At 38.3% G+C, this 11,431-nt stretch overlaps 1 protein-coding gene across 4 annotated transcripts in view; it reads right to left on the reverse strand.

Moving 5' to 3' along the window:
* Window positions 1-2,402, reverse strand: part of LOC129770843 (coronin-1A-like) — a 143,060-nt gene extending 140,658 nt beyond the window's left edge. Inside the window, exon 1 of one of the 4 annotated variants that reach the window (XM_055773967.1) lies at window positions 2,066-2,402. Coding sequence is in view for 2 of the 4 variants with exons in the window: in XM_055773956.1 (XP_055629931.1) it covers window positions 1,557-1,814 (258 nt within the window). In the remaining 2 variants the exon portion in view is untranslated. The other 3 variants (XM_055773961.1, XM_055773956.1, XM_055773957.1) reach the window with 3 other exon arrangements.
* Between the last annotated feature and the right edge of the window lie 9,029 nt (window positions 2,403-11,431).

Here is an 11,431-nt window from a genome sequence, read left to right on the forward strand (position 1 = left end):
GACCGAACTTCTCGGATCACGTCTAAACTGCTTAACTACGCGCTTGTGATCTTTTTCACTGACGGAGCATCCATTTTTGCCGTTCTTCACCTTCCGGTCGATGGTTAGGTTCTCGAAGTATCGTTTTAGTACTCTGCTGACCGTGGATTGGACGATTCCCAGCATCTTACCGATGTCCCGATGTGACAACTCCGGATTCTCGAAATGAGTGCACAGGATTAATTCACGACGCTCTTTTTCGTTCGACATTTTTCCAAATTTACGAAAAATTGACAGTGAAGCATGGCCAACGTGATCTATACACTCTTATCTGATTATAAGCGAAAGCTGAAGATATAATTCCTAAAAATTAAATTTCTACAGCGTTTTTTCCGTGATGCAATTTGATGTGACACACCCTTTAATCCATAAATCCATCTATGGCTATAGATCTCTCTAATGTAAACCCGCCATTAGCGTTATAATCGTTCGCTTGAAAGGTTTTTCGTGGTTTTCCATACATGAAAAGAAATTCCTGGATGACACGAACAGTTCGTCTTCACTTTCAAGAGCAATTGAAATAACAGTTAATAACGCACAAAAACATGTACGCGAAAATCAATCGAGTTAGGGAGGTGAAAATCCTTGGAAAAATTAAACGAAACCCATCGATTAAGGGAGGCATCGAGTTAGGAAGAGAAGAATGCTTGTAAAATCAAAGGTGCCATGAAATTCATCGAGTTAGAGGAAATATCGAGTTGCAGAACATCGAGTAAGGGAGAGTTGACTGTATAAGAAACTGCTTTTAAATTTTGAGTTTCAAAGGATACAATTGAAGTTCTTCTTAACATGTCCGTCTCACCCCCATTTCCCCTACATTACACAGTAGCCATTTTTAGGCGTAAAAGTATTCCGTCAGTTCTTTCACTGTCCAGTTAGACTACCGGACAGCGTAGACAGTCGATTAATCATTTTTGTGTTATTAATAACGCAACAACCCGATGTTTCTTGCAGAGCAGAGCGCTTGTATGGATGAATCGATCTTATTTTGACCGTGGATCGATCTCCATCGCTGTTGATTGTTGCGTGGACGTAGTTATTCTATAACGACACAAAGATGGCCAATTTAGGGTCCTGAGTTTTGAACTCACGATCGAACGTTTATTGAGCGAACGCGAGGACTGATAGTTACAGAATTAGAAAATAAAAAAATATATATGAGTCATTTTCGGATATGTTACAAAACGTGACTACTTTCTAATCGGATTGCTGACTATTTTCTTTTTATACAATAAATATTCTTGACAGCATGATATTGTACAACCGCTCTTGATTCGGGCTGAATGGGAAGCGCAGCAAGAACAGCGCGGTACCCAACGTGTTAATCAATATCAGTGAGTTGTATATGCGGTCGCGTGGTCTAACGTTTCGTCGTAACTTATTAACCTTGGAAATTGATCCTTGTTTTATTAACCGCAATAATCGTCCCTAATTATTCTATGTATTCATATCTTGCATTATTCGATACAAAATTACTCGACTCATTTGACAGACGTTCAGGAAATAAGTATGCTTACCTTTTTTGCCGGCTTCGCACAGCCCCGCGAATCCACCAGATTGTTGTTGCCGGTCGGCGTCGTCGCCGGGGCAATGATTGATGTGTTCCCATTCTTCTCATCGACCTCCGGATTCTTCTCCAGGAGATGTTTCAAAACCGATGGCCGGTCCTCTCCCGAGGCTTTCTTTGTGTTAGTATTCGGCTGAAGAGGCATACCTTTAACCTGATCGGAGCCCGCGCCGGCTGCCGTTTGATTCTCCGAAATGGACTCTAGCATTGCGTATTCACACACACTCAAACGCACGGGATGTTTTTCCGCGCCTTACCAATAGCACAATAGGAACCAAAAAGAGAAAACCGAGTGTCAAGGACAAGCTAACTGACCTCTCGTTATCAAGATTACAAGCAATACAGAAAGGATCGGTTTTGACTGGACATGGTAATTTGGTGTTGGGTGGACTAAAACACAAACACTTACTAATCTACACCTGGAACGACAAAAAAAACTAATCAAGCAAACTTTCGTACAAACGACTCTCACAAATTATGTCCACAGATTTTCGATGATTGATTTCACTACTTTTGACCGTCGCTATGCTTTTGCTGTTTCACGTCGACAATATTGGTGAAAACCCGGCAAATAAACCACCAGCAGTCGAAGCAAATTTCAACCACTCAAAACTGTTGAATCACAAATCGTTTGGATTCACAATATCCTCACTCCACACGCAAAAACACAGAAAAATCCAGCAAAACAAGGAACGGGAAAAATCGCGGGGAGCACAGCACTGAATTATATTGGAACACCACGAATAAGCGGACAAACACCAACGTCTGATCGAGCGAACGTATCTCAAGAGACTGAAGGGTCTTCTTCTTTGGGCCCACTGTTGTGTGCGAACCAGTTGAAGAGACTTGTACAGGCGGCATTTTTTTGTTTATGTTTTGTACGATGCAGTGGGTCTACGGAACGGATGCGTGGAGGATTGATGGAGGAGGTGGTTGGACGCAAAACAAACCAAACAAACCAGTGAACTGTCAGAGCGGGAAGGAATTGGTTTCTATCTGGTCTTTTTTGTTATAAAACGAGCAGTATCAATTTGAAGAATAAATTGAGTCATTTCAATTACACAGTGGGTCAGATAGATGACCCGAAATGTTTCAGTAGGTGATAGAGAATTCATATTTTATTTGATGAATGTATGTATTTGCCCAGTTATGTACGCTTAAAACGCATTTTTTAATGAATGACTATTGTTTTAATTACAGATGTTATAAATTTCTTCAAACAATACAAATAAATGATTATAAATGGATTGAAGATCTGAGGTGGCATTTCGCATTTCGAAACGAGTGATTTTTGTTCGTTTTGGCATTATGGATCTCGAAGCGTGCTCGAAACGAGTGAAATGAATCAAACAGTAGTAGAGTTTCGAACAACGTTTGGCATTACGTAACATTGTGTTCGAGCGGTTTTTTAACTCGAAACGAGAACAAATGTCTCGACAAGAAATGGTTGATCGTCGTATGGGAAGATGCTAGATAAACGTTAATTTTAATACTAAACTTGCATCAAATAAAATTTCAATTGTTTTTTTCTTTTGGGGTTGACATCTATTTGTACCAGTATGTGAGTATAAACCCAGTACTTTTAATATGTTGCATAATTAATAACTAGTTATTCTAGCATTATGGAACCACAAAAAATATATTATAAGCATCAACACTTCCCAACATTCGACGGAGTTTATGTTGGATCGAGATTCCAGTGGAATGAAAGACCAAATTTTAATAAATATACGAATGAGTGAAATAATGTATTAATAAGATGTATACACTGCGCGTTCCAACTTTTGAATGAACATGATTGTTCAAGCACACAGAAGGAGGCTGATGGGATGCTCTCGCTTTGCTTTGCTACCACCATGCACAAACACAAGGTGGGATGTTCGTTGTTCTACCAACAGTTAATGGAGGAACGTTCGGATCTCGCTTGAAATTTACTGAATACGCCTGATGCGAAGAGGACCTCTCAGAAATTATGTGACAGTTTAAAGAAAGCACCTAATGAGAGAGGGACCCCTGTGCAGGAAGTTTCGGAGTGGGAAAAAATTTATATGTGTTCATTTTCCGTAGGCCTTAGAATGGGTATATGAGTACCATCACTACACCGGGTAATTTGAATTTGTCGAACAAATATTGCTTTGTTTCATCAAACGATGTTGTATCCAATTCGATCTATTTTTCGCATAAACTTATTTCCAAAAGTGTCACCATTCCACTGATGAAACTGAAAAGTTTCCTCCTACATTTATTTGGTACTACCCACTGGCCAGAAGGTTCGAAGCGGCCACTAATTTTATAGCTGCAGGAATAGCAGTGCTTCTGAAAGTTCGTTGGAACACGATTGTATTCAAAATATTTTTAAATGCTTCTCCGGGGTGTCGACTCAAAACTCAAAGAAAAATTCCCTGATATTCCCTGATTTTCCAGTAATTTTTCAGAAAAAGTCCAGATGTAGAATAGTAATCAAATTCTTTACTAATACTTTAGCTACAGTTTCTAAGATATTTAGTTAGCTTAAACAATGAAATATAAGAACATCTGTTGATATCTTCCAATGAAAAAATTGTTTGTGATTTTTAAATAAGTTAAACGACGAAAGAGAAGTGTCGTAAAAGATAAAACATAGATTTATTAATACAGTTCAAAGTTCTTATGAAGGAGCCTTAAACACTAGTAGAGTATGAGTCATTTTCATTTTGATTCGGATCAATTTCACAAAACTGTTCTGATTTTAACGAAACACTTTTTTTTGCAATCTTTCGGGCTTCTGTGCATTTCCCAAAATTTTCTTATTTCTTTCAACTTTCCTCGTCTTCTAGATAAAGAGAATGAGAATTTTGAACTCGTTGAATTAACTAGCTCAACATTTCTATTGATTCTATCCTTCCAAAGTGAAGCATACTATCGTAAACTTGTCGCATAGCATATCCGTTTCCTCACAAATGTTTTCTTAAAACATTCGGTATAAATGGAAAAGCTCTCTCAACGTTGCAGTTTCCACACGAGAGGCAGAAGACCATTTTGGTTAAAAAGTTCCGTAAACCTATCATTTCCAAAAATGCTCCAGTCGTTTATTTTCCGGATCATAGTGAGCAAACTTGTTGCTATTTTTGCTATCAATATTGTTTTAGTGCTAAGTCTGCTGGAGCTCCACTGATACGTTCAAAATCTGTTAAATATTAAAAAAGGTCACTAGAGTCAGCAGTCAAAAGTGTCTCGAATCGTTTTCCAGCTATTTTTTTTAATCAAAATCAATGGCGACAAGATCAAGGATATATCAATGCTTTGAAACCTTTAAAAGCGAAAGCAGAGCTCCGCATCCAAGACGAAATTTCAAGATTTGTCTGTCGTAAATTTTGGCGAGTTTTTTTAATCCATCAATCTGTTGATGAATCCCAAATTGAAGAGTTTCTTCTTCTCCTTTGTAAAAGTCCAGTTGCAGCTCGCGTAATATGACCAATTCGCGTTGGTAGGTTTGTTCAAATATATAATTCCCAGATCTTCTTCAAAAGCTGCAAGTTAATCTCTGATGCTTGAGAACGCTCCAAGAACATTGACGTCATGTAACGATTTACCACCTCCATTTATTCTTAATCCAAATCTGATATTTAGATGCAACTGCAGCCTCTTTATAGTCTTGTTCAAAGACTCGTCGAAACCAACAACAAAATATATCTTACGAAGTTTCATCGAGCTCAGAATTCTCAGCTTTAGAATTCGTGGCAAAGTCTAACATCATCATGAAGCTCATTTTATCAAGCCTTAGCTATATCTTCTCAGCATTTGTTGTTATCAAAATTTTCTAATTACTGCAATAATAAAAATTCTAAATGGCGGAATTTAATTTTTTTCCTGATTGATGTCGAAAATCCCTGATTTTCCCTGACATTATTTTAATTCCCTGATTTTCAAAGTAGTCGACACCCTGTTCTCGACTAAGCCTGAAATGCTACCGAAACCTTAAAACAAAAGAATAATTATTTGTCGAAAACGTATATTGGACAAACTCACTTATTTTCACTTAGCGAAAGAGGGTTACTTTTATCCCTCAACTCCCGCCTCTGTGAAATAAGCGTGCTCTCTTCTTCACTATCGCTGTCGTCAAAAAACATTGCTCAATATTTTCTTTTTAATCACTATTCTAATATAATATCGACTTAAATTAGCTTTTCGGCATTGATATTTACAATAGCCTTGAACTTTGCTCTGTTTACGACCCCAAAAATTTGACAGTTCTCTTCGAGACAAATTTCGCTCGAAATCTAGTACACTGAAAATATAAACTCGAAAAAGATACATAATACTAAAATTAATTCGATACGAGTTTGAATCCACTTGAAACCAGTTACTCTTTTCGAAATCCAAAATACCACCTCAGGATTGGATTATTTTTTCTCAAAGTTATGTCACTTTTTTATTTGCTTGAGCAGTAGTCTTAATGTTTTGTCCGACACTGTATATTATCTAATACCATGGACAGACATACAACTGTACTAGCGCTGTACGTGTACAGCGTTGTACAGGTACCACGATAGCATGACACACATACTTTGGTTGTACATTGTACCGCATGTCAGACTGACAATCAGAAGTTTGAATTTATTGCATTGTATTTTCACCAAGATTTCAATGAAAAAGGTTTTTATTTAGCGTCTAAATTATCGAACACAACAAATATGTTTCCAATCTGAGTAATTAACTCAAGAGAAAGTCAATGAAAAGAATGTATACCAAATGTTTTGATTCGTTTTGTTCATGCTACCCACCACTAATCGTCTATGGCGCTGCGCACAGTACAACTGTAGTCATGTACAGCGGTAATATCATGGACAGACATACAGCTGTACTAGCGTTGTACGTGTACAGCGTTGTATAGGTACCATCGTACCATGACAGACATACTTTGGTTGTACATTGTACCGTATGTCAAACTGACAATCAGAATTTTTTCCGATTTTTACCACATATTTCAAAGAAAAAGGTTTTTATTTAGCGTTCAAACTATCAAACATAACAACCAAGTTTAAAATCTGAGTTTATAACTCAAGAGAAAGTCAATGAAAGGAACGTTTACCAAACGTTTTGAATCGGTTTGTTCATGCTACCCACCACTAACCGTCTATGGCGCTGCGCGCAGTACAGCTGTAGCCATGTACAGCGGTAAAATAGGTCGGTACAGGTACAACGATTGTACCGAGTTGCTTGCATGGTTCCAGCGCTGTACATGGTGACAGACATACAATTTTCGAAGTACAGCGGTAGAACAGCTGTATGTCTGTCATAAGTATAACCTTTTACCGACTATCATTTTCTATGATGGCAATTTAAAAAAAACTTAACAACTCTTGCATCGTCCACTGTCAGAATAGGAGTGGGCGAGCATATCTTCGGACCCTCAAATGAGCAAAACCGGAACCGGAACTATTCAATAGTTAATGATGTTAATTTAAGTTAATGATTCAAAAATCAAACCGAAATTCCTCCCGTTTTCATTGGTCTCGCTTTAGCTTTAGCGGGCGAATACCTTGAATCTCCCAAGCACAGTTCAATTCGAGACAGTTTATGTTAATCCTAGAGTAAGAAAACTCCCGCCGAAAGAAAGCTATTTGAAGGAACCATTAAAAAAGGAAAGCGATAGTCTTTCAGGTGTGTATTGGTGTGGGTGTGGGTGTCGTTACTTACTTTTTCCCAGCTTTTGGAACACTCTGTCGGAGCTTCTGAGCCTCCCTGTAATTAGTGTATAAGAACACGTATGAGAAGGCAGAGATCAAGCTGAATGGTCTCATAAGTTCAGCCCATTGTAATAGTATTATATTTGACTGGTTTCTGTAAATGTGTCATCTTTCCCGCAATGGAAGGAAGTAGCTAACCTTCTGACATCGATTAAAAGTTTCAGTTACAAAAACAAATGACTGAATCTCCAGACGAGATCAGCGAAGGAATCGTATTGAGTTTCTTTTTATCGAGCGAGCATGTTCGATTACGGTCAACTACAATCGCGACAATCACGAATGTTTGAGGGATCCCAGCGCCTGTTCTATCTTTACTGAGGAGAACAAAGGATGATCAATGTTGATATTGTTGTCGATGATCCACTGGAACTCAGTACAGTTGACTCGATGGTAATTTCGTCAAGATTGGCTGATTACTGTCTCAGTAGAAAAACAATTCCCCGACGGAATTTGTTCTTGGAGATTATTTGGAAAATTACGAAGATGAGCAACCCAACGTACAGCAGTCTCCAATTTTTCCACAAAGTGATGACAACTCCTCCACTGTCCGCTCCATCAGCTTTGGGCGATGCGGAACTAGGAAAAGTACATGTTGATTGGCGATACGCCTCTGTGAAGATGGAAATACCGAAGTTGCGCTGAACGAGCTCAAAATACTTGTTCCTACGTGAGCAAGTGTTCTGGTTGCTAATTTTCAACACCTCATAGGTCACATTAGGAGACGAAAAGACCCATAGTATAGATCTGGTCGTACTTTAACTTACAACTTCACAAATGATTGGCAAGCTGGCCGAATATGGAAATCAGTTGTTCCTCAGTGAAAAGAGAATTTGTATTGTCACGATGCAGTGAATACTGCAAACGTACGTTTACTCGAGCTTGCCGAAGGGTTTGAAAACCTCAGTAAGTGGTAAGAATGATACAACAGAAGCGGCCAAGCGATTTTTCAGTGGGAGATGGAAGCTCTAGAAACTGACGCCGTATATTGAAGAAAAGGCAATTTTCCTCGTTGTATTTCAGCATTTTTTGACGCAAATGCTGGTTGTTTGTCGAAGCCTTCTTATAGATCGTGCCTCTGGGGCATTTCCGCAGTTGGGACACTCTGGATCAGTTCCTTCCAGGAGTTACCTTATTAATGGAGTTTTGTTTTGCTCCCTATTTGATGCAATGGGCGCCATAAGGCAGTGTTTTGGTCCCATAACCAAACAGTAGGCAGTTCAAGCGTTGCATGAAGTCGTGGTGACCCGGCTTGAAACGATCTCACTTGTTCGCGATCTGAAGAAAAGTTCTCTCACTTTGCAAGTCCCTCAGGTCAATAGATTACTTCTGAAGGTGAATGAAATACAACTAGTCAAGACGGGTCTATGGTACTAGGTGAGGCCTATCGTCACTAAGTTGGTTAGGGGAGCGGTATATGAAAACAGCACGGAAGAAAGTAGAAGGGGAATTATTTGCTTGTAGCGTGAAAGAGACAGACTGATCACGAGCGAGCTTCGGCAATAGCGTATTGTGTTTTGTTTACAAACAAAACACAGTAGACTTCCAAGATGGCTGAAGAGTGGTTTTAGCAAGTTGGCCCACCTTAGTATATACTTCTAGGCGCCTTGACAACTAGTCTGAATATTTTCAAGGGGTCATGACAAGAAATCGTGTGAGGATGTATCGATTGAGGGCCTTTCTCCTTTAGTTCAGTGGATAAGTAGTGCCCATATCAGGTTACGGAGACCCATCTTGAGTGGTTTGTTCTCTTCGGTGTCTTTGGAGAAATACTTTAATTTGTTTGTTGTTGTTATAGTTTTTTTTTACCATCTTGTAGTAGTTTAACGATGGAACCGTGCAAAGGCGTATAGTGCATTTCAGTTGATTGTCAGCATTTTCTTTCCTTAGTAATCACCTTACGTTTTATATCCGATCGATAACGCTATCACTGGCGTTACTCTCAGTTCAGAACAAAAGTTGTAAATTTTCTCTTCTGCTTTGCTTCTGCACGTTCGTGCTAACTCTGCATTCGAGATATGATCATTGTGTCTATTCTGAGAATGCATCCAGAAGCATAACGTTCTGATCCAATCCACATGATAGCAGTGCACCAATTGACGAATTTACGCAAAGCTGAATCAGCTCATGCCACATCTACATTAGAGCTCAGAACCACAAAAGTGAGGGCGTTTGTTCATTTTATGCATTGAAAAGCAAGATTCGGTGGTGATTATTCATTTTATTTCAATTTAGATACATTTCAGTCATTGAATGTCGTTAGTATATGGTAAGAAAGTTGGAGTTTTGTATATTTACGATGGTTTCAACACGCGATTTGACCAAAGTCATAGATAATCTTCGAAAATTTTATGTTTGATAATGCATACCGGTTATTGATACTATGGATAATTGCGATGAAATCGATATCATATCAAATTGGCTGATATCATTGATTATGTAGGGGCCGATACGAGAAGGATTTGCAGCATTTTTAGCGCAAAACACCCTATTCATGGTTTACTTAGTTGAAAAAAATTAAAGTTACAATACTTATAACAAGCCATTCCTCTTAATACACATAGCACATTGTAAAATGATGATTTTCTAACCTTTTCATCGTGAAAAGAATACATGAAACCGGGAAATTTGAAGATAAATTCTGATTTTTCTAGAAAATTTGAACGAATTTCATACCAAAAAAACAAAACATCCTCATTTTACTCGCTGCGCCATCTGGTTGCAAATCCAACGTAAATTCGTCAATTAGCGATCTAACGTACAAATCTACACCTAGGCGGCGCTGCGGTGAAAGTGATGATGGTTTTAAATTTTGCCATGTGAGTTTATGGGAGGTTTGTAGTTCTTTCCATAAATTACAATAAAAGATTTTTTGACTGCGACGAGTTTGGAAGAAATTTAATTCTGCGCAATTTTATATATAACATGTTATTTATTTACCTCTTTCAGTGGTGAAAACTGTATAAACATTGACAATGTTTGAATCAAAGTAGGAAATTCGAGAGCACAATCAAAAACAAGTACCAAAATGCATGGTTCCTGCATGTGAGAACTACCTTGGAAAGCCCGGAAGTAAAATACACGTGATTTGTTTTTGAGTTTTAGGGCATCTACACACTGCTCAACTAAAAATGAACCTCAACCTGTTTTTATTTCAGCTGTCAAACTTGAACTCAACTTGCATCCGCACACGAAGCAACCTGAGGTACGCAACTTGGGATTGACAGGTATCGTTAACTTTTTTCTGTCATCTGTAAATCAAGGCTTAATCAACTTAACGATTTCATCACGCTATTTAAAGCAAGGCGCCTAGAAGTATATCCTAATGTGAGGCCGTTTCGTCACTAAGTTGGTTAGGGAAGCGGTATACGAAAACAGTACGGAGGAAAGCAGAAGGGGAATTTTTGCTTGAAGCGTGAAAAAGACAGACTAATCACGAGCGAGCTTGATCACAGGCGCATTGTGTGTTGTTTACAAACAAAACACAGTAGACTTCCAAGATGGCTGAAGAGTGGTTTTAGCATGTTGGCTCACCTTAGGATATACTTCTAGGCGCCTTGCTTTAAATAGCGTGATGAAATCGTTAAGTTTTCATCCGTCATAATAAATTGGCAGTGATGCCGTTCCTTTAACTACTGAAAGAAAACATATAGGAAGCAATTTATGAAAAATGTTTTTCAAAAATATATGAGATTTGAGATTTTTCTTAACATGAGCGAAATTAGGAAACAAAAGTACAGGTCGGACTCGATAATCCGGAGTATTGAATTTTTTTCACTCCGGATAATCGAATCCTCTGGATGAACGAATCATAAAAAACGAATTTTACGTTTAATATAATTATGATTTGCACTTATTTATTAAACGGTTTTATCTAGCTTGACCCGTTTGTATGATTATGACTTTGTAACTTTGTCTGTAGCGCTGTACCACATTAATATAAATTTAACCCCCTTCCTGTTGACCAATTGATGTGAAGTTTGGAACACATTTTTATCTCTGCTGATACTATAAAACTGCGAATTCCATGATCTTGAAAGTCCAAGATGACGGCCGCTACAAAATGGCGAATTATGTTCATATTTCCTCATAATCCCAT

This window comes from Toxorhynchites rutilus, chromosome 2 (genome assembly GCF_029784135.1).
Source record: "Toxorhynchites rutilus septentrionalis strain SRP chromosome 2, ASM2978413v1, whole genome shotgun sequence".
Lineage (NCBI taxonomy): Eukaryota > Metazoa > Arthropoda > Insecta > Diptera > Culicidae > Toxorhynchites > Toxorhynchites rutilus.